The sequence below is a fragment of the Arachis duranensis genome, chromosome 10 (genome assembly GCF_000817695.3).
Source record: "Arachis duranensis cultivar V14167 chromosome 10, aradu.V14167.gnm2.J7QH, whole genome shotgun sequence".
Classification (NCBI taxonomy): Eukaryota; Viridiplantae; Streptophyta; class Magnoliopsida; order Fabales; family Fabaceae; genus Arachis; species Arachis duranensis.
Window position 1 is genome coordinate 23616026 of NC_029781.3, and position 24023 is coordinate 23640048.

The 24023-nt window shown below is 32.7% G+C and overlaps 1 protein-coding gene across 4 annotated transcripts; it reads right to left on the minus strand.

Moving 5' to 3' along the window:
* Positions 1-5915: 5915 nt before the first annotated feature.
* Positions 5916-11352, minus strand: LOC107469475 (putative ABC1 protein At2g40090). Of its 4 annotated transcripts, none has more exons than XM_052254877.1 (11): positions 11149-11352; positions 10603-10679; positions 10303-10428; positions 10084-10179; positions 9849-9949; positions 9575-9611; positions 8466-8684; positions 8160-8271; positions 7144-7415; positions 6628-6741; positions 5916-6448 (listed from the first exon to the last, which is right to left on the minus strand). In XM_052254877.1, exons 1-11 carry the CDS (start codon positions 11324-11326, stop codon positions 6230-6232), a joined length of 1551 nt encoding a protein of 516 aa, XP_052110837.1. In that variant the 5' UTR covers positions 11327-11352; the 3' UTR covers positions 5916-6229. The 4 variants fall into 4 exon arrangements, with proteins under 4 accessions (XP_052110837.1, XP_015944330.1, XP_052110839.1 ...); XM_016088844.3 differs by having other exon boundaries at positions 10562-10716; XM_052254879.1 differs by having other exon boundaries at positions 10562-10679; positions 11149-11251.
* Positions 11353-24023: the final 12671 nt, after the last annotated feature.

Here is a 24023-nt window from a genome sequence, read left to right on the forward strand (position 1 = left end):
GGATGACTGTTGTATCTAATAGAGAGAAACATTGGAAATTGATTTATACATTAATTTTTCTTGGGGACTAAAATGTCCATTTTTAAAATCTTTAGGGACTGATCTGGGTAATTACTTTGCCAGAAAATAAACTGGGGACTAATTTGTCTGGTGGAGTAAAACCTTGGGAATTGATCTATGTATTAATTTTTCTTGAGAACTAAAATGTCCGATTTTAAAATCCTTGGGATTAATTTGGGTAATTACTCTTTTAAAAAATATGTTAGATCTTAGATGTTTAATTTATTATAATTTTATTTCTAATCTTTTAAATATATTTTCACTTTTTTACATGTAAATAACGAAGGAGTCACTAAATTTGTTACAATTTTATTTCTAATGTTATAGCTTTAGGAGTGTACATAGCCAGGCCATATCGGGTTTGGCTTAACCTAGATCCGATCCAAAATATAGACCGGACCTAATTTTTAGATTCTAACCTGATCCTAGACTCAATGAAACCTACGCATTTTTGGATCGGGTGAAAACCAGGTAAAAATCGGGTGAAATTTGGGTCTTTAGCATGTAAAAATCACCTAATCTCCAACCATTATTTCACAATTCACATAGTAAAATTTACTTAAAAAATATAACAAGAATCAACCCTTCTCTAAAATTAAAGTATAACCATAATCAATACTAATATTGTCTAATAACACCAAATATTTAAATCAATACAAATAACACAATATTATGCATTAGTCTAAAGTCTTATGCATTTTAAAAATAAAACATTAACTTATAATCTTATAATGACTAATAACACAAAATATTAAAGTTTACAATATTTAAATTCCACATAACAATAGCCATCATCCATCACAAATAACACAAATATTAATTGTGTATGATGACCGGACTACTGGGCCAAGTTCAGGTAACCCGAGTTATGGCCCGGACCCGACCCGAAATAATGACCGAATCTATTTTTGAGACCCTTACCCGACCCTAGACCCGGGTCAGGCCGGGCCATGTACTCCCCTATATAGCTTGGTCTTTAAGAATTTTAAAATTGTCTTCAAGATTGTATTTGGTTCTGAAAATATAATAAAATAAAATATTGAGAATAAGATATTAAAAAACAAAAATATAAAAAGTAGTCTTTTATATTTTATTTGATGATAAACTAGAATAAATTATAAAAATTTAATTTATTTTCATTTTGTACAGTTATACTATTAGAAAAACATGAAAGAATAAGATTTTTCTTTTAAATTGATGAAGGAATAATACAATTGTTCTAACAATGGTTGCTCCAATAAATAAATATATGTAATTTCAACCGAAAAATAATGGACAAATATTAAAAAATCCCGTTTATAATAGATTTCACAATATGGCAGAGGTTTCATTCTTGTACTTGAAATAAAAAGAATAGGAAGAAATAAAGAAAAATAAAGAAAACATAAACAAGGAAATTATTCATGTTCGATCTCTAAATCAATGCATGCAGTATAAACACTAAATGAAAACCTTAGAATGGCTCAATATTTAATTTGTGTCTGTCTACGGTAAGAAATACTTGAGTGTTCTAGCACTTGTTAGTTATTAGTCTTTACTAAAATTGTTGTGAAATACTTTATTTTTACAAGAAATTATTCAATCAACAATTAAATTAAAATGTGATATAAAGGAATAAAATTGTCATTTTAAAATGGAATATGAAGAATCAATGATTGCTCAAACGGATAAAGAATTGAAAGATTCAATTGATCACAACCAAATACATGCAAAAAAATTAAACCCTAACATACAAGATCTCTATCATCATTCAACCATAATCAACCACATTCACCCAGAGTTTCACTAATGAAGTAGAGTGAAAAAAATGAACAACAACCCACAACCAACATTTTGAAAAAAATAAAGCATGGTATGTTGAGAGCAACGATTTTTTTACTAACTTGTTTCTGAAGAGATGGTAACTCCCAGGTAATTAATCTTCACAACCCGAGGGGGGAACAAGAAAGAAAAGCTTCAAACCTCCGTTACAGCGACACCCATGGTACTTCTCTAGGGGAACGTATACGAGGGAAGGAGGAGGAAGGAGAAGGGTCAATTGGAATCTCACTTTTGAAGTGGTTAATGTTTGGGTTTTCATTTAACCCCTTTCTCATGTCAAACGACATCGTTTCTAAATATTTTCAGCGCCAAGAGTAAAATGACATCGTTTTGAGAGTGACAGGTGTCAACCAAAATTTCCAAGTCAGTTTTTCGGTGACGAAAAATGACGTAAGGGCCAAATTGAGGCACAGGTCAAAATTTCAGGGTACAATTAGAGTCAATTAAAATCTTAAAGGCTAAATTGAGTTGGAGGTCAAATTTTAGGGGCCAATTTGAGTATTAACTCGTGGTGATGATTGCAGAGAAGAAGGGGAAGTGGTGGTTTTTTTTATAGGGATAATATTGACAATTGTAATTTATTGTTCTATCTAGTCCATAACTACCAAACAAAGTGAAAATTTTGTGTCTCATTGTATCTATATCTTTAATGTCTATGTCTTTGTGTCTCTATCTCAACCCATACATAAACCAAACATAGCCTATTATTGGGGCCACTTCGGCTTGGTGATGGGATACAACAACTTCTAAAAAACTACACTACTAAGGATGGTTATATTTGGATCTTGAAAAGAGGAATTTGCTGGGATGAAAATGCCAATTGGTATTGGTCATGGCGTTCTAAGCTTTCAGAAAAGTTAAAGTTATTATATGACTATGTCTTGAATATGTCCTCTTCACAATCTTCGTATGTTTTAACTAGGCAATATCTGCTTCAGCGTTGTGCCCACATTGTGAAACTTATCATGATACGGTGTTTCATTGCTTGTTAGAATGTGCAATGGGCTTGGGCATGACCGTAGGAATTGTACCGCGAGGAACGAACAACCAGATGATGAGGTTAGTGACTGATTGGTTTGTTTCTGAGACTTTGGTTTCTTAACGCGTGAGTCATTTAAGTCTGTTATTTTGTGTGATGTACCATTCAAAATTCTGCATTGTTATTTTGATTGAGTAGCATTGTCTTGTCTTTTCTGATTTTATAGGGAGCAGGAACTATTAACAGCCAGTCTCAAACTTCTTGTAAATGGGTTCAACGAGGTTAGGCATTCGGTGATCAAACCGCTTGTGGGGGATGAAGTGCAGGTCATCTATTCGTCACTGTGAGGCTGTTGAATGAAGCATGTTTGGATTTGCCAAACCGTGGGTCCATTTTTTTGAGGTTGTTGTAGATGCGGGTTCGAAATTTAGGTGAAACATTGTCTTGTATTGAACTCTAGTAATTCTTATACTATTGCGTCATGTGTTGTAAATTAGGGACGTGCATTGTAGAGCAAAATTTGAATGTCTTTCATGGTGTTTCAAAGTAATCATCATGCAAACATGAATTCTTAATGATTAATTAGTTTCAGCCTTAGGATTGTCCGCTTGGGCGATAATCCTATATTTTCTCGATAATGGGAGCCTTATTGGAAGGTTTATTCTCTCTCTTTCTCTTTCTGGTAGAGGGTGGAAATTCCTTTTAGTTTCTTTTAAGATTGAATTTATTTTTTTCTTATGAATTTATAATATAAATTATTGATCTCATTAAAAAAAAACAAAATAAATAAAAAAACTAATTATAACTAATAATAAAGACATGAATCATTAAAATTTTATAATTTAAACCAGTATTAAATAAAAGAGTACTGAGAGTATTAAAAAAATTATAAGTAATATAATTTAATAAAGTATATTTTGATATATTCTTCATATATTATTTTTGTTTTTGATATAAAAATATATTTTGTTAATTTTTATATGTTATTTTTATTTTGTAACTAATTTTAAGTAGTGTAATCTAAATAATATTTACTTTTGATCAAAATCAAGTTTGCAAAATTAATTTCATGCAAATTTTCATTTATAAACTGTTATCTAAATACACAATTATTCGAAAATTGGATGACTCCATGTAAGGTATTGCTTGCTTTTTGGTTGGTACATGTTGGAGATTTGTAGGTTCAGTGGTTGCTCATATGATTCTCATCATTTAGTGGAAGCATGTGGCGGTCGTTTTTAAGAGTTATGAAACAACATACTGGAGTGGTGGACTACTGGACTGCGCCTTTTGCTTTGAACAATTCTCATCAAATGTGACTCGAGTAATGGACTATTGTTTATGCCATTTATAAAATGTTAGCCACTAATGTTTTCTTTACTCTATTACTTGTCATTCTCAAATTAATGGTCAAACTAAAGTAGTAAATAGAACATTAGAGACCTTATTAGGTGCTGTTGTTGGTAAGAATTTGAAAATTTGGAAAGATTGTTTACCTTTTATTGAGTTTGCTTATAATAGAACTATTCATTCTTCTACTGGTTTTTCTCTTTTTGAATTTGTGTATGATTTTAATCCTTTAATTGGACTTATTACCTGTGCCTTTGAGTGATCTTGTTAATTCGGATGCAGAAGGTGAAGCTAACAAGGTTACAGCAATGCACTTGAGAGCACGTGAGTTGCTTGAAAAGAAAAATAAGTTGACAGCCCAACGGGTGAATAAAGGTCGAAGACAACTTGTCTTTAAACCTGGTGACTGGGTATGGGTTCATTTGAGAAAGGAGAGGTTTCCTACTAAAAAAATCCAAGTTAGACTTTGGGGGTGATGGTCCATTTCAGGTGCTCGAAAGGATCAATAACAATGCTTACAAGATTGACCTTCTAGGTGAGTATAATGTATTAGCTACTTTTAATGTCTCTGACCTATCTCCTTTTGATTTGGATGTAGATTCGAGGACGAATCTTTTTCAGGAGGAAGGGAATGATACGAGCCCTATAGGACAAACTGAGAGCTGTCATATGCCAATTGGTCCAATTATACGAGCAAGAACTAAGAGAATAAAAGAAGATTTGCAAATATGGTTAAATCATTTGTTCAAGAGATGCATCAAGAATTGGACAAGACAATGATTAACAATTATCAAAAGTCAAACGTCTTACTATTTACAAGATGCATTGAAGACTCTCATTAGTTAAGATGAATTAAAAAGAAAAGACATCACTTAGAATTTATTTTATATTTATTTTATTTTTGCTATTTTGTTTGTTTAGGCCCAATTATGATTTAGCCCATTTTTTTATTCTAGTGAACTTATGAGTTAGGGTTAGAGGTATAAAAACTCTCTAAAATTTGGTAGCCACTTTTTTCCTTAATTTTGATGAATGAAAATTTCTGAGTTTTTTTAAGAAACTTAGGTGTGAATAGATGAGGTAGAATGATTTCTTTAACTGTTGCATCAGGAATTCAAATTGAGGTAGAGAAGTCCCCTTTTTAATTTTCCATCTTATCTGAATTACGTTTCGTATTAGTATTGCTTGTAACTATAACATTTGTGGTTGTGTTTTGTTTAGTTTGTAATTTATATTTAGTGATGAAAATATAGGATTGATGTAATCTGAAAATCGTTGTTTATGAGCATTATTTGTTGTTAAGAATGACAAACCAGTTTGAACTAATTTAATTTATTATATTTTATAAAAGTATCGATGAATGATTAATCAGATAGCATAAATAACTATATGTATTTGCTTTATTTGACTAAATAGATCCTGTAAAATTAATGAGATGTTGTCTAAAATATGCATTTGTCATGTATTAATTCATGTCATACATAACTAAAACACAGGTCTCTAATTCTATAACACTGTCTTTAAAGTTAAAACAAACTTCAACTTGTAATACATTCAGATTCATAGAAAAACACAAGAATCTAGTATCTGTTAAAGAATACCTCATATTACCAAAATGAAATTAATGGTCATTTGCTCGCAATATCTAATAAAAGAAACCAGCACAAGCAACATGTATCAACTATCAAGTTACCCACTTTCAGGCTTCAGCCATTCAAAATAAAATTAATGTAGAAAAGTATTCTATATATCTCTCACTGTACTTTTCCCATATTAATGGGCATTTTACAACACACTGAATACATGAATAAAGCCTTTAAAAAAAAGGCTTTAGTTGCTCCTTTCCTATCTCTCACAACCTATAAATCAATTCATCAATCCGTGCTCAAACAAAATCTGCAAATTGGGCAGGAGATTTTGACCACGGAGACAAAGAATGCACTATAACTTGTATAAGAGCTTATTATTTGTAAAATGTTTATAGTAGTACAAAAGTAGTTTAGTAGCTTATGAATAATTTTATACTAATCCTTGGTCAGACCAAGATAGCGCCTTTCTTATTTGGTAAATCCACAAGACTATCTGAATTCCCCAAAGTCGTACTTCCAGCAAAATCTTTTCCAATCTGACATTCAACCAACTTAAAAGGGACTTACTTTGCGACATCTTCACATCGATGACAGCCTCGGAAGAAATCTTTCCAATAATGAAAAATGTGTCCAGAGAAGATCCTTGCAGCTGGTCAAGAAGCAAAAAAGAAAACATATTAGTATAAACAGCACCAAACATATGGAACACATTCTCAAATTATGACACTTAGTTGGCTATTGCACTATTGGATACAAGCTACATTTATTTTAAGAGCATTCATCAATCTAACACAAGATGATCGCGGAAAAACATGGAATGATTTGTACCAGAGAATTGTTGACTGCTCGTAGACAGTCATTTGTCTTCAGCATTAGAAGAATCACACGCGGTAATCTCCTTAGAAGCTCTGAGATTTGGTGGAAATATTCAGAAGCGTACATCTGCAAAAATAATTTAGAGATCATTTCAGTTCTTGTTTTCCATTTAGGAGGCACAAATACAAGGAATTGTACATTAAAGAAATGCTATTCACCATGCTAAGAAAGGAAAATCAACCATGGAGAACATCTTTATATCTAGTTAAAACAGGCTAAATTTTATGCTTAATAGAAAGTGAACAGCATTATAGTTGTCATGAACATTGCTATGAAACCTCAGTGCAGGATACATGAAAAGAATCAAGAACTATAGTCCTTTTGGTAAGAAATCAGCATGAAGATGAGAATTGTTGACAATGTTAAACGCAGAAACTGTAGTACAATCATTATAATCCAGAATAACATGAACCTATGTCTAACAAAGCAAAATCATGGAGAAAGAATTTCAATCAAACAATATTTCACCTGCAGTTCTGAAATTTCACTCTCTGTTCCGTTAAAAACTAAATGATCCAGTGATTGGTCAACAACTCTTTTCCATGGTCTCATAGTCAGAACTCCGGCAAAAAGTACATACAAATCCTCTCCAGCACCCAATTTTGCACTATATTCCTTGATTGCACTAACATCAGAAAATACCAAAGCCTTCCACAGTGAAGCATAATTAGTTCTTGTATCGAAGTCAAGTTCTTTGTAAAGTCCATGATCTAAAAGAATCAACTGAGGTTTTCTCCAGCCTATACATAAGAAAAGAAATTAATATAAAGTAAACAAAGTAAATGAGAGTCAACAGATATCAACAATGCAGTTATTCTAAAAAACAAACAGAGCTACAAGTAGACAAACGTCAATGGAATAAAGTTAATCAAATTTAAAGGAGCCAGCAAAAATTAGTATTCTAATGGGAAAGGGTAAAAAAAGAAAAAGAAAATTAATATGGTGTTTTGAAAGTGAAAGCCATTTTTATTATTTTACAAAATCAGAAATACTCATCATAATCGGTAAATATTTTTGTCAACCAAGAAACTGAAAAACTACATCAACCATGTAATAGAAATGAAAAAAAATAAATATCTTAAAGATCACCTTTGATTTATAATGTCACATATGAATTCATGTGTCTCATGTTCTCAAGTATCAAGTACAAAACTAGAAATGCAGAATAGGAATGTCATTGTGAAATACCTAGCAATGTGGTAGGAACCCGGATATTGGGGGAAATACAAGTAAAGTGGAAGAGCTGGAGCTTCACAATCTCTCCAAGAAATAAGGCTCAAAATGATCAATGTCACTAATTAATCCTGTTTACCCTTTATTTATTATTAACTAACTCCCCCAACTAACTGTGAATACAAACACAATTCGGCAGAAACACAGAAAATCTTTCTTGCATGAATGGTCGATGAGACCCAAAAATAAGCCTAAGAAGGCTAATAACATCACAGAAAGTGTTTAAGTTTCTCAAGGCAAGGAAACCTCACCCAGAATATTACGTTTCCCAGAAGGCATTGGACGAACCAATAAATTTGCAGAATGTGGATCGCAGTGCACAAACCCATGCTTGAACATCATTTCCGCAAAAGTCTGACTTACCTGAAAAAGTAATGATCACATTATACTAAACTATTTTGTTTATGGACTATATATGGAATCAAAAACTCATCTTTCACTTGCCCAAACTCAAGTTATAATAACAAAATGATAATGTGTTACGAAAAAACAAAAACAGGATACAATTAACCAAAAATTTAACCATGGATAAAGTGAAGTAAAAAAAATGAACCAACCAATTTTGAAAGTTCATGTGGATGGATTCCAAGTTTTCGAATGGTCTTGATATCATTTATATGAGCACCATCCATGAATTCCATTGTTAGAAGCTTTGAGGTACTTAGATTCCAATATACTTTTGGAGCATATACATAATTTGCAACATGAGGAGACAACTTCCGGAAGTTTTCCACACACTTCTCACTATTCTTTGCCTCGACCAAAAAATCTAATTCCTGCCACCAATAATATTAAGAAACTAAATATAAAAAAAGGGCCAAAACTTCCAGCAAAAGGGGATTGCAAAGAAAAGAATGCAGAACGAAAAAATGATAAATAAGAACACATGATACGCCAAATCTTACATATATCAGGAAAAACTCATGACTAAAACAAATGTATGTCACGTTAGCATCATATATGTTGCAGCCATATGACGAAACCAGGCTAAATGTCACGTTAGCATCATATATGTTGCAGCCATATGACGAAACCAGGCTAACATGAAATTAAATAAGTAAAAATTTTGTATATCGCAAACGATTGTCAAATATTCAAATATAATTGATTATTTTGTCAAAGTAAACATTGTAAAACATCAATATAAAAAGAGATCAATATTGTATCTCAATGAGCAATGGAACCAAATAAACAGAGCTCAATTTAACTAACAGAATCCAAGGATGAAGATAAACCACCACGGTCACATGAAAACTTGATCATAATATAAAACTTATCTATTTGTGGTATGAAATATGTTGGAGGATTAACACTCAAAGCACAATAGTTCAAGAAAAAACTACATAGTCAATTATTTTACCGTATATGTATTGCAAGAGATAGCAACCATAAAAAGTATATTCTTTTCGATATTTACTAACAGAAATATAGAATGATGGTGTGACCACATTTTAAAATTTATTTAAGGTTCCCATGATCATTTTTGGTCAACCTCTTAACTGCATGCCAAATTCCAACTTCTTCACCCAAAATTGAATTAATAGGAAATAATATATATGTATAGATACAATATTAATGCCATCTTTGTAAATTGAAGGCAGAGCACCCAAATAAGCATGGATATATTTTAGGCATAGGCATTGCTTTCAAGTTACAATCAACTTACCTTGGGTAAACTGTCATTAATCTCATCAATCAACCACCTGCAGACAGATATGAACAAATGTTTGATAAATCATGAATTCAAAGCAACTAGTAACTGATGATCAATATTTCTTACTAAAGAGACAACTCAGTTTAAATTTTAGGGCAATCAGGCTGTTTCGAAAAAATAGATACAATCCATCAGTTGTGGTTGTTCAGACTTGGATGACTTCCAAATGTCTCCTAGTCATGACATCTGTAAATTCCCTAGCCAATAGTATTATAGCCCTACTTACCTATAATCAAAACTGGGAAAAAACCTATGCAGAGTGTTCACAACCAATTCCACTGTGGCATGATCTGCAGCTGCAGTCTCAGTCATGTGAGCATGCTGAACCTGAATAACAACAGATAAATTTTAAATGAAGAAATATTCCCAGCAAAAACACTAACACACATGTTCATGCAGAAGAAAGATGATTCAAAATATTCAATAATGGACGATCAAGAAATATTAGCATTATTTTTAACCTTCACAGCAACTTTTTGGCCATCATGTGTGTGGGCTACATGGACTTGTGCAAGGGAAGCACTTGCTATTGGAATTGGGTCAAACTCAGCAAATATCTACACAATTAAAAAAGCAAAACTCATCCACCACAATAGTAATTTCAAGAGAAAAGTTGCAACCATGACTGGAGAAAAATAACACACATAAAGGACAAATGAATCAAACAAAAATATTTATACATTTTCCGGTGTGTCTCCAAGCTCCCTCTTGAATACTTCACATATTTGCTCATATGAAGAAACTGGACATCTATTTAGCATAGATTCCCTCAATGTTATAACATACTCTTGAGGAACCAAGTACTCCTGTTCATAAATAAACATATAAAAGAACAAACAGAGTATTCCCTTTGCATCACTGAGGACGATTGCAATTGGTAAAGTCAGTTATCACCATATATTTTTTTCTATTCAAAAAGGAGAGGCAAAGGAAGTATACCAACTGCCCAAGATGCTGCCCAAGCTTTATATAAATCCCACCATTCTTAAAACACAAGTCTCGAAGTTTCTCTGCTGACCGGAGGTGAACTTCATGCTTGACCATCTCCCTCTCAATGCTTCCCTCCCACAATCCACGCAGCGAATATTCATAATCTAACAAAACAACGACACAGCAAAACACATTTCATTATTCCAAGCTTCATTCTCACTCAAAAAATAATGTCTGTGGATAAACCAATGTGAAAACACGCGTAGAAACATCATAAATTCATAATTCACAACTCAAAACCTTAATTCAAATTTGAACTATTAATTCAAATAAGGTAAAGACAATACAAATTGATGTGCAACATTGTCAATCACTTTAACCCCAAACAAACTTTTAGCAACAGAAACCCAAACTCAAAACTAGCATCCAAATTTACAGAATTCAATAAGGTAAAAGAAGTAGGATTGAGCTTTGAAGCCAAAAACAAATAAATAAACAAACAAATAAATAAATAATCGATAAAACTGATAAGAATTTTTGAATTTGCAGAAACTTCGGGAACCATGAAGTTTCTGTTAGATCTACAGTTTATTTACCGAACGCAATGTTGGCGGCAGTGACGGCGTCGCGGAGGAGGCGGTGGGGAACGGTGGCGCAGAGCCTGAGAGCTGTTGCGGGGTTGTCAGAGGTGGCAATGAGCGCTGCCGCGGTGCCGCCGGCAGCGGCGGAGGCAACAAGAGAGAGCTTCTTTCCTGCGCGCCATAATGAGCCCATCTTTAGGGTCGTGTTTGGTCGTTGTGACTTTGGTCACAATAGGTTCTCTTCTCGTGGCAAAAATAATATATAAAATGAATACACCAAAAGAAGATATCTTTTAATTATTTATTTGTGAAATATTTTTTAAACAACTATGTTAGATATGTAAAAAATTAGTTACCAAATCACTCATTTATATAGAACACTTTTTTTTTTAAGATAATAGCAGTATTTTATACAATAGAAAAATAAATACAATATCTAAAATTTAGGATAAGAAAAAATAGAAAAGAAAGATTTTCAAATATTAGTAAACAGGTAAAATTGTAAGAAAAAAATAACATAAAAAAGTAGATAGCAAAAAAATTTTAGGGTACTATACATAAGGTAAAATAGATAGCTCTTGGTGACTTAAGCGATGTTGCTAGCACTTTTTCCAGAGATTTTGGACATGCTTGAAGACTCGCCGACATTTCTCCTTCCAAATATTTCAAGTTATAATCAAAATCAGTTGAGCTCTTTTCGGGCTTGTTCCTTGAAGTTCAGTTTATAACACCGAATCCCTCTACCAATCGAAGAACAGGGAACATCTATGATTTAGAATTGAATGGGGTAAGTTAAAGGGCTTTTCTTCCATACTAGATTAGCGTCTCCGCAGAAAAATAGACAGTGCATGAGTGATTCTAGAGTTGACTTGCAAATTGGACAAGTTGTCGAATTGGATGGAACTGCTGGTGGATGAGAAGCAGAACAAGAAGCTTACCATGGAGGATTTTTCACGCAAAGAGCAAAATTTTGTGAGGAATTTTCAGCTTCTATAAATGACTCCAAATTGACATCTGTTACATGAAGTTTGGATAAAATTCAATGGAGTTAAGGTAAAATTGGTAAGAAATATTGTACCCAAATACAACATCATATGTTTTTCCTCTGTTCATTATCCATTGAATTATGTTTTCACCTTCTCTTGGGGTTATGGAGAGGATTCACTTAGCAATTTTTGGAGGAAAAAAATTTGAGATTAATACTTGGTTCCACAATTTATTTGACAAAAACAGGTCTTTCACCTATAACAGATGGTAACTATCTGATAGTAGTACCACAGATGGTGAAAAAATGAAGGAGTAAGAAGGAGGGAGTCATGGTTTGGATAAGATTTGAATGTCACCAGAACTTACTTTTCAACTAATGTCTTTCTCTACAACTCGCCTCCCTTCAAGAATATTTTGCCAACTCCAAGAAGATAAGATTCTTACTTCTGCTATAAGTATAAAATTAAATCTGAAGTATTCACCTTTAAGTATTCTAGAAAGAAAAAAGTTAGGTTGATACACGATTTTTTTTCAGCACTGTTTACCCAAAAGAACCAGGTTTTGAGTCCTGAGATCTTTAAAACCAAGCCCGCTTTCTTTCTTAGGCTTAGTCATCTTATCTCAACTAATTCACACCATTGGTCTTTCAAAACTTTGCTACCCCCACCAGAACTGAGTTAGAATACTATGAATTTTATTTAGCAAGTTATCCGTAAGTTTAAAACATGACAATGTATATATTGGTATGGCTTCACCAACTGCTCGAAGTAATACATGTCTTCCTCCATTAGATAATAAGCACCTTTTTCATCCTTGTGTTCTTTTAAGAACCTTATCTTTGATTGAGTTAAATGTGATTTTTTTAGAGCGGTTGATAAAAAAAAGATAGACCCAAATATTTATCTTGTGCACCTATGTGAGGAATATTCAGCTGTGCTGTTAAGGAGGTTCTAATCAACTCTGGAATGTTATTATTGAAGAATATGGCCGATTTACTAAGATTAACTCTTTGCCCACTGAAACTCTCATAAGATTCCAGTCATTCTAGAATAGAGGCACAACTATTTTCCGAGACTTTACCAAATAGAATAGAATCATCAGCGAATAGTAAGTGATTTATAGTTGAGCATCTTCTATTTATTTGAATTCCCTGAATGAGAGTATTTTGTTCTGCTTTGTGTAGTAAGAAGGAAAATCCTTCTTCATATAATAAAAAAAGGGGGGATAGAGGGTCACATTGACATATGCCTTTATTTGGTTTTAAAAAATCATAAGGTTGACCTTTCACAACAGAGTAAAAAATGGTTGACAACAAGTCACAAATCCAGTCAATGAATCTCGATTCAAAGCCTAACTTCTCCATAATAAACCATAGAAAATGCCATTTCACTCTATCATAGGTTTTACTCATATCAAGTTTGAGTGTTATTTCGTCTTCCAAGCTTCGCTTATTTTATTTAAGGTAGTGCATATATTCGTGTGCTATAAGAATATTATCAGAAATAAGTCTATCTTTTAAGAATGCACTTTGAGTATAGCTAATTACCTTGTTCATACACTCTTGGAGTCTGTAGACCCTACCTTCAAAATGATTCTGTAGATAACAGAGGACAAAATGATGGACCTTATTTGAGTCATATCACTCGCATCTGGGACCTTTGGCACTAGACAGATATTGGTGTGGTTAAACCTTTTCAAAATTCTACTTCCAGCAAAGAAACTCCTCACAATTCAGAACACGTCTTCTCCCACTATATTCCAGTAGAATTGAAAGAATTTAGCCGTTATACCATCCTCTCCTAGTGTATTCTGAGCCTGGATACTAAAAGTAGCTCTTTTTACCTTCATCATAGAAATAGGTCTTCTGTGTAAAGGCACAGAATTCGCCTGATTAGAAGATGTGAAAATAATATTAACGTAGTCTTCGACCACTTTAACAATATTAGCATTGGTTGTTGCCATATCCCCATTATCCCTCCGCAGATGCCATATCTTATTTCTTTTGGATCTAGATTTAAATTTTTTATAGAAAAAGTTTGTATTTTGTTCTTCCTTCGACTATTTAATTCTAGATTTGTCTTTCTAATAAAATTTTTCGTTCAAATATGTTTTTTCAAACTCAAGTAATTTAGTGTCTCACATGCTGCCTGATGCCCATTTTTGTTCTAGAAGAGCAGTAACTTCTACAATTTTCTTTTTAGAATTAAAAGAGTTGTTCTTTTGCCAGAGAACCAATTGGTGTCTAACCAATTTAAGCTTTTGAAATAATATGTACATCGTTAAATCCTTCTATATTTGAGTTTCAGACCTCGCTGATAAAGTTATGAATTTGTTCTTTACCACACCAATGAAATTGAAACTTGAATCTCTTTTTTATCTCTCTCGTTGGTAGCTAGTATCCAAAAGGAGGGGGCGTGATTAGTACCTGTCTCTGATAGTCTAAAGATCGTGGAATGAGAGTATAATTGGGACCAAGATTCATCAACAAGAACTCTGTCAAACCTTTCTTGAATTAGTTCACCCTCCCTACGTCTATTATTCCAAGTAAATGGTCTACCCATCATTTCCAAATCAATCAACGAGTTATCTCAAATAAAGTAATTAAAGACAGCAATAAAAGAATGAGATTTAGGATTACCACCAAGTTTCTCACCTTGATCAATAATGAAATTAAAATCATCAACAATAATCGATTTACCTTAGAGTTGGAAGAGCACCAAATAGATTTCTGAAAATTGGGATAGTCAAATATTCTCATTGTAATTTAAATAAACGCCTACAAAGTTTCATTCAATGTTGAGAGGGATATCCTTTATCAAGACAGCAATATAGAACTCAGAACAACTGAAAATCTGAACAATAAAATCATCCTTTCGTGCTAATGCAAATTCACCCGCACTACCAAATAGATCAACAATTTGTCAATTAGAGTAGTCATAAGTCTTGAATTTTCTTTTCATCTATCAAGATTGATTTTTTGTTTCATAAAGAAAAACCAACTCAAGAGAGTGGGATTAAACAATTACTTTAAGGTTGTGAACTATCAAGGGTCTTTGCAAATTCTGACAATTCTAGGATAACATTCTCATGAGTATTGGGATGCTATTGACAGGCTGGCACACTCAGCAATTAGCTTTTATTTAGCACACATCTTTTTGGTTACAAACTATGTGCTTGCCTTTAATTTCTTAGAGAAATCTTCTTCTGTCATAAATACTAATTCCTCCTCTTCTTCCATACTCTTTGAGTTCCGATGTGAATTTACTCTCTTTTAGGATTGATGATACGAATGAAAATGTGATAATAGAATAAGAGAAATATAACAAGAATAAAAAAAGTGGAAAAAAGAAAAAGTTGTAAAAAACGAATTCAGATAAAAAAAAATGATTTACAAGAATAAAAAGAGAATTAAAGAATTAAGGTTGAAAAAAAAAATTCTTGAAATACAGCAAAAAATTTTTTTAAATTGGTTAAAATTGTGAATAATTTTTATTTGAAAAATTACTTATTTGTTAAAAAGATAGATTATGTGTATTATATAATAGTTATTATATATATTAACTTGAGTAATAATAATCTTAACTAGTATTTTAAAGTATTTATAATGCGTTAAATAGATAGATTATGTGTATTTTACGGGAGTTAATTGATAGGCACTATTTAATTTTTTTTATTTATGTTTATTTTAATATTTTTTATATAAAAAATAACAGTAAATGTAAAATTGGTTAACATGATAAATTATTTGATTCTTTTAGCCAATAATTTGGGATTCAAATTTTAAGAATACTAACAAAAATAGTTTAACAAACGTATTTTAAAATCATACATTAAAATTATTATTAATAAAAGTTTTTAAATTATTCTTTTGATAAATAAATAATAAATATATTAAAACCTTAAACTTTATATATTTTCTATAAAAAATTTCAACTATAATCTTAATATATATTTTTATAACATAATTTAGTTAAATTATATCTATATTCTTAAGAGAGAACAAAACATAAATGATATAAAACTCAAGCAAATACTTCAATCCTCTCAAAATTATAATTAACAATGCAAAATTTTAAGATTTAGGGATTACCGTCAGTGGGTTGTGAATTTGGCACTAAATGACAAAGAAAAAATAGAAAAATCGAAGAAGAAAGTAAATAGCTAAGCCACGTTGCAGCCGGTGCAAATTGTGCAAAAGACAACTACCAAGAATTCGATTTGACCTGGATGGTTAAATAGGATTTTGCTTATTAACATAACGGGTTTTTGCCGATAATGTTTTTAAGGGCACCTGTTTAAGAATGAGTGAAAATTCAATTTAGTTTCTCAAGCTTTATTTATGATTTTTTTTTGTGTCTATTTTTTATTCAATTTAATCATTTAATATTTAAACATTTGATTCTTTAATTTCAACTATTCAAAATGGTTTAATTTAATTCTTTAATTTTAACGAATTCAAAATGATTCTCAAATTTGATTTTGTGATTTCATTTATTTTACAAATTTAATAATCTAATTTAATTCGGTCACTTTATCACTTAACATTAAAGGTGTTTGTAATGCCATTTGCATCGATTTTGAGTTAAAAATTCATCAGATCTAAATACTAATTTTATTTACGGTGTAGTTTAGATTGGATATTTTTTTTGTTTTTGTAAATCGATCCAATTCGATATGATTTCAAGCGGTTTGATTTGGATCGAATTTAAAATTTTATAAATTAAAAAATTAAATATACATAACAAATCTTAATAATATCTTAAAAAATCAACAATAACATCATAATAGAAATAAAATTATATGTTAGTTAAAATAAATAAATAAATATCATTTTGAATATAAAATATTTATTAAATAATAATAATACATGAATAATATAAAAATGTATAACAAATTAAAAATATTATAAGTAAAATTAGGTTTTGAGAAATAGATCCGAAATCTGATCCGATCCATGCGGTTTACAAAAAATAGAATCCAATTAAATTCAAATTAGTGTGGTTTTAATCAGTTTTCGTTTTGAATTAGATTAGATGAGTGGTTTAATTTAAATCGGTTTAAATTTATACACCTCAGCTTAACATTCATAAAATAGTAATAAAAGAGTGGTCAAATTAGGTTAAACGTCAAATTTAAAAATTAAATTTAGTTAATGAAAATTTAAAGACCAAATTAAATTATAGAATGCAACCAATTATGGACATAATTATTAGTATGAACCAAAATGCCTTTATTAAAGGGCAGCTTATCAGAGACAATGTTATTATTGTTCATGAATTTATGCACTATTTAAAAAATAAGAAGTAGAAAGATTATGATATTGTTCTCAAATTCGACATGAGTAAAGCATACATTCGAGTAGAGTAAAATTTTGTATGGAAGATGCTTAAAAGACTGGGATTTTGTTAGAGATGAATAGATTGGATGAGGAAATGTGTCACTATGGTTTTCTATTCTATTACTGTGGAAGAAAATTTATAGGGCTTCTTTAAGCCAACAAGAAGTCTTCGACAAAAAAAATTCTCTTTCACCATATCTTTTTCTAATCTGTGTAGAGGGATTATCTCATCTGTTCCACAGAAGAGAACAAAATCAAGACCTCATAGGTCTAAGGTTAAATCGAAGGTGCCCTACTCTTAGCCATTTGTTCTTTGCTGACAACTCTACCCTCTTTGGTAAAACAACTATCCAAATTTGTCATAATTTACTAAACATTCTATTGCAGTAAAGTGAGATAAACGGACAGATAATTAACCTCAACAAGCCTTTAGTATTCTTCATTCAAAATACTCTCTCGAATCTGAGACTAGAGCTTGCTAACATCCTTCAGGTGCCACATATCATATCTTATATCTCAGGATAAATACCTAAATCTCTTTGCAATTGTCCACAAATCAAAGAAAGAAATGTTATGATATATTAAAGATAAAGTGAGCAAGAAGCTGAATGAATAAAAGCAGTCTCTCCTTTCAGTTAATAGACGGAAAGTACTTATTAAAGCAATTGGATCAGTGATAGAGAAAAAATATCGGTAAAGATTTTCAAAAAAATAAGCGCGTTGAAAGTATAGTTCTAAACCGACAATTAAACCTCAATCAAATTTAAATTGTTTGTCACTTAAGCAAACACAATAAAATTAACCGAAGTATTTAAATATCGGGTCGTCTTTCAAGGAATTGCAGGAAAGTGTACTTATAATTGGTTATGGGAAAGTATATTTTGGGTTTTGAAATAAGGAACAAGTAATGTAAATAATAAGGAAATAAAATAACAACTAAGAAAAGTCCTAACAAGGATTGAGAATTAGAATTCCTATTCTCATTATCATCATCAATTGTGATGGTGATTGCCTTTTGCTCTCATTTAGTTAACCTCTAACAATGAAGGAAAGTCAAGTGAGCAAAATCAACTTAAGTTCACAAGTCCTAATCAAAGACTAGATTTAGTGAAGTCTAAGCCAACTAGCAAATCTCAATCACCAATCAACAAAAGAATTTTGATCACTCAAGAGTCTCTAATTGTTCAATCCAAGTTAAGAACATAAAAATTTAATTTAAAATCCAATCAAGCATTTTATCAAACACTTGGTAGGCACAAAATAAAACCATGGAAAAATAATAAGAGAATATAGAATTTAAGACTAACAATTGCAAGGAATCAATGATAACAATAAAGGAAGAAGCAATAAACATGAAATACCTCAAATTACATTAAAAAGGAAATTGAATCTAACATGAAGAGTTCATAAATTAAATTGGGAAAAATAAAGACATCAACAAAGAAAAATAAACTAAGATGCTAGAATAATAGAACGTAGAAGAAAAATTAAATTAAAACAAGATGAAAATCTGAATAGGAGAAGAAATAAAACTAAAAAGCCTAAAACCTAGAGAGAGGAGGCTACACCTAAACCTAACTAATTGTATGAATGAAGTGTGAATGAATGATTTCCCCCACTCTACAGCCTCTAATCTGTGTTTTCGGGTTTGGAACTGGGCCAAAACCAGCCCAGAAAGCGCCCCCAGTATTTTTTGATATCTGCAGCACATGACGCCTTGTCACGCGTACGCGTCGCTTGTCTGCCGCACCAGTCACGCATATGCGTCATACCACACGTGCACGTCACCTAAATGCGATGCAACTATGGCAAATTGCATATCATTTTGAAGCCCCAGATGTTAGCTTTCCAACGCAACTGGAACTGCTTCATTCGAACCTTTGTAGCTCAAGTAATGATCGATTTAGTACGAAGAGGTCAGGATTGACAATTTAGCAATTCCTTCAATTTCTTGTAATCCTTCCACTTTTACATGCTTCCTTTCCATCCTCTAAGCTATTCCTGCCCTATAAACCCTGAAAACACTTAACACATATATCACGGCATCGAATGGTAATAAGAGAGAATTAAAATTAGCAAATTAAAGGCCAAAGAAGCATATTTTCAATCATAGCACAAAGTTAGGAAGGAAAATGTAAAACATGCGAGTTATATGCATAAGTATGAGAATAATTGATAAAATCCGCTCAATTCAATATAAAATAAACCGTAAAATAGCGGTTTATCAATCTTCCCACACTTAAACATTAGCATGTCCTCATGCTAAGCTCAAGAGAACTAAAAGAGTGAAGAGGAATGGTAAAATTTATGAAATGTAACCTATGTATATGAATGCAACTAAATGCAAAGTGCTTTTACCTACTTGGTTAAAAGTAAATCAAATTCTCCAAGAACAAATATGAAATGAGTTCCACTAATTCAAATAAAAAAATGAAGTACAAATAGACTTGCAAGAAGAAAGCTCGTGAAAGCTGGGAACAAAGAATCGAGTATCGAACCCTCACTGGAAGTGTATACACTCTAGTCACTCTAGTGTTTGAGGGTCGAGTCTCTCGGTTCTCTACTAATCTTGTTTTTTAAGGCTTGCTTTTCTTCTACCAATCAACATAATTTAATGCACAAATACACATATCAAGAGGTCTTTTAAGGCTTGTAATGGGGTTATGGTAAATGTAGGATTGTATTTAGTCCAGTGGACTAAAATTTGAATCCTTGATTAACCTAACTTTCCACCTAACCTAAGACAATCCATGTAATCCAAATGCAAAACCGAACTACCCATTAACTATGTTTTCATGCATCTGAAATTTGAGTATATTACATATGCATTGCTATCACCATTTACTTTGGGGCATTTTGTCCCCTTTTATTATTTTTTTCTTTTTTTCTTTTTTCTTTTTCTTTTTCTTTGTTTTTCTCAATGCATATTATTAAGGTATTGAATGCAAGAATATGTGCTTGACTATCTTTTTTGCAAATTCACCAAAAATATACAATACTCAATTCTCAAACCAAATGTTTCCAAACCCAACTTCCCCACACTTAAATCATGAACACTCTCACTAGTCTAAGCTTACCAAGGATTCAAATTAAGGACATTATTATTTTCCGCTTAGAGTTAGTGATGAGATAAAGTAAAGAATAAATGGGTTTAAAAATGATCAACATTGGTTTGCAAGGGATAATGAAAGGGTAAGGCCATATGGGTATGTAAGCTTAGTGAAACAAGGCCTCAATCACATAAGTGCATGCATACATCAAACCATGGAAATATAGAATCAAGCAAGATATAGATTACAATTTTAGAGAGAACAACACACACCAAAATAAAACATTGGTTGATAAAATGCAACCAATCAAGTAGGCTCAAAATCTCATTAGTTTTGTGTGTTCGAGCTCTAAAACTATGTTCTAAATTAAATATCTCCAAACAAGTTTAACAAAATTTTTAATTCAAATTAGTGAAATGCTTAAAATAGTTTCTTGAAAAAGAAATTATTACTTCAACCAAGTAGCACTTAAATGCAAGCAACTAACTACACATGTAATCTATCATGCAATCAACTCATTAACAAAGAAAACTAAACACTGGTGTTGAAAAGAAAGTAACTAACCCACGGAAGTCAGTATCAACCTCTCCACACTTAAAGATTGCACCGTCCTCGGTGCATGCAAAGATGTGCAAGTGGACGAGCTGATACACTGTGGAGTTCCTTCAAAAGCTTGTGCAGAGTGACTTGTTGTTCGCCTCATTTAGAAGTTTTTGTTTTCCTTCTTAATGGCCAGCCTAAAAGGAGAGAAAAGTAAAAAAAATTAAGCCTACAACAAAGATATCAAAGCAAATAAAATATAGGCGGGGGCTAATGCCAAATAAGAGTAAAGTTTTCAACTACATGGTAGCTACAGCATGTAAGTGAGAAAACAATATAAGCTAAGGCATATCACTACACTTGATGCAAGAGTAAAGTCAAAGTATAAGTAAACGACATAAAGAGCATGTTGAGCATCAAGTTCAAACGAGAAAGAGTGGATCATGAAAGACAATATGAGTTCATATCAATGCACAAAAGATGCAAGAGTCATCAAAGATTAAGCATTGACCTAAAAATTTCATCACCCAACAATACCAAACAAGTCATGAAGCACCAAAACTAACCAAGAAATTCTCAACAATTGAGTAAGAGAATTCAACACAATTATTAAAATAAGAAACTTATAAAAGAAAATAAGAACAAGTTATAAAAACAAAATTAAAATGCATTGAATAAAAGTATGCAAATGCAATAAACAAAAGAAAATGAAAGAAGAGAAAAATATTTTTTTATTTTTTTATTTTTATTATTTATGAAGAATGGAAAACAGGAAGCGACGCGTAAGTGTCGCCCACGCGTACGCGTGGGTTACTGAATAAAGAAGTGACGCGTAAGCATCACCCACGCGTAAGCGTGGGTTGCAGTATAAAGAAGTGACGCGTAAGTGTCGTTCACGCACACGCATGGATGCCCAAAAATGAAAAGCGACGCGTGAGCGTTGGTCACCCGTACGCGTGGGGTGGGTTGTGCGTCAAGCACACCTCCCGCACGGTTCCAGCCCAACTTTCGAGAAAAATAAACTAGAGTGCAAAATCCAATATGACGCGTGCGTATTGGCTACGCACACGCGTGGGACAATTTTTTTTAACGTTTATTGAGAAATAACAAGCTACCAAAGCAATGCCAAACATGATTAAGCGAGTGAAACCATAATTTAAACTAAATAAACATAACTAAAAATGAAATTTTAACTTATTACCAATGTAAACAAAAAAGAAAATAGGAAGAATAGACCATGGTGGGGTGTCTCCCACCTAACACTTTTAGTTAAAGTCCTTAAGTTGGACATTTGGTGAGCTCTTTATCATAGTGGCTTGTGCTTGAACTTATCTTGAAACTTCCACCAATGCTTGGACTTCCAATAAGCTCCAACATTTCTAATTGAATTCACCAAGCCTTGATGACGTTCTTCACAAGCTTTGAGCTCCAAAAGTTGATCTTCTTGTATGTCGGGATCCCAAATCTTGTTTCTGCACCCGTCCTTGATTGGATCATCATTGTTCCAACCGGGTGACAAGCAATCCGAATTTTCAATGAAGTACCAAACTCTTCGCATAGATCCACCCAATTGATCTCTAGTCCAACCCTTGCATCTAGCTCTTGAAATCTCAATCTTGATGAGTCTTGATTTGCAACTACAACCACTAAACATCCTTCTCTGAGGCTTCATTCCACAAAGCCTCCTAAGTTGGTCATCCGTTTCAAGAATACCATACTCAAGTGGGACAATAAAGTTAATAGAGATAAGTTTTACCCACTCAAATGAGGGAGTAGACGACAACCTAGGTAGAGAAGTCTCCAACGATCTTAACAAAGCATATTCAATTCCCGTCCAACCTTGTCGAAGGACTTCCATCTCCACATCATTCTTTAACCTAATTGGAGAAGGTTCTTCAAACTCAAAGAGTACATTTGTGGAAGCAAATTCATCACTAGGAGGACTTGATTCATGATCATTATCACCAAGGAAACTTACTTCTTGATCTATTCCGTCCAATTCTTCATAGGGAATATGCCTTGGAGGTTGTGCACTAGCCTCCTCAACATTACTTTCAAACTTCTTGGAGGAATACTCTACAACTCTGGATTCCCATGGAGGTTCAGCATCTCTTAAGTCTTCAACCACTTTTTCCTCTTCAATAGTTATGGCATCCTCCGATTGTTCCAAGACAAAGCCACATTCTTCACTTTCCACCGGAGTTCCTAGTCTCTCCTTCATGCTGTGTTCTTCATTAGATTCTCCACATGTAGCCATGAGAGTTCCTTGAGTGTCCAAACATTGGAAAGTTAATCGATTTACTATCTCAGTCAAGGTAGTAGTGAATTCTATTACCTCCCCTTGCATCTCTCTTTGTCCTTGAAGAAGAACACCAGGAGTGTCATCCATTGGAGATCAGAGTGGATATGAAGGTTCATTGCTTGGTAGGAAAGGTTCATGATAAGATAGTGGTTCATCATGGTAAGGATGTGACGGTTCAACACTCTCCATCTTTCCACTTGTTGTACAACACACTCCAGTCCTTTGTTCTCAAGTTGAGAGTTGTTAGCCATGAGAGCTTCGTGTGCTTTTCGACTTTCCTCTCGCTCCATTTGATGGATGGTTGCTTGAAGTCGATCCATGGCTTCCTTAAAGTGATCCCGTGGTTCTTGTTCCGCTTGGCTATCATAATTAGGATCATATGGCTCTTGGATTGATGGATATGGACATGGTGTATATGGAGGTGGTAGTTCTTGTGGTTAATTGTGTTGGAATTGGGGTGACTCTATGTATGGTTCATATGGCTCATAAGGTGGTTGGTATGGTGGATAAGGATTAGGGTCATATGGTGGTGTTTGGTAAATGGGGCTTGTGAGTACGGTGGTTCAAAATTATATTGAGGAGGGGGTTCATAGACATATGGTGGGACTTGTTGGTAACTACAAGGAGGTCCACCATAGGTATTGTCTTCATATGCATCACAGAATGGCTCTTG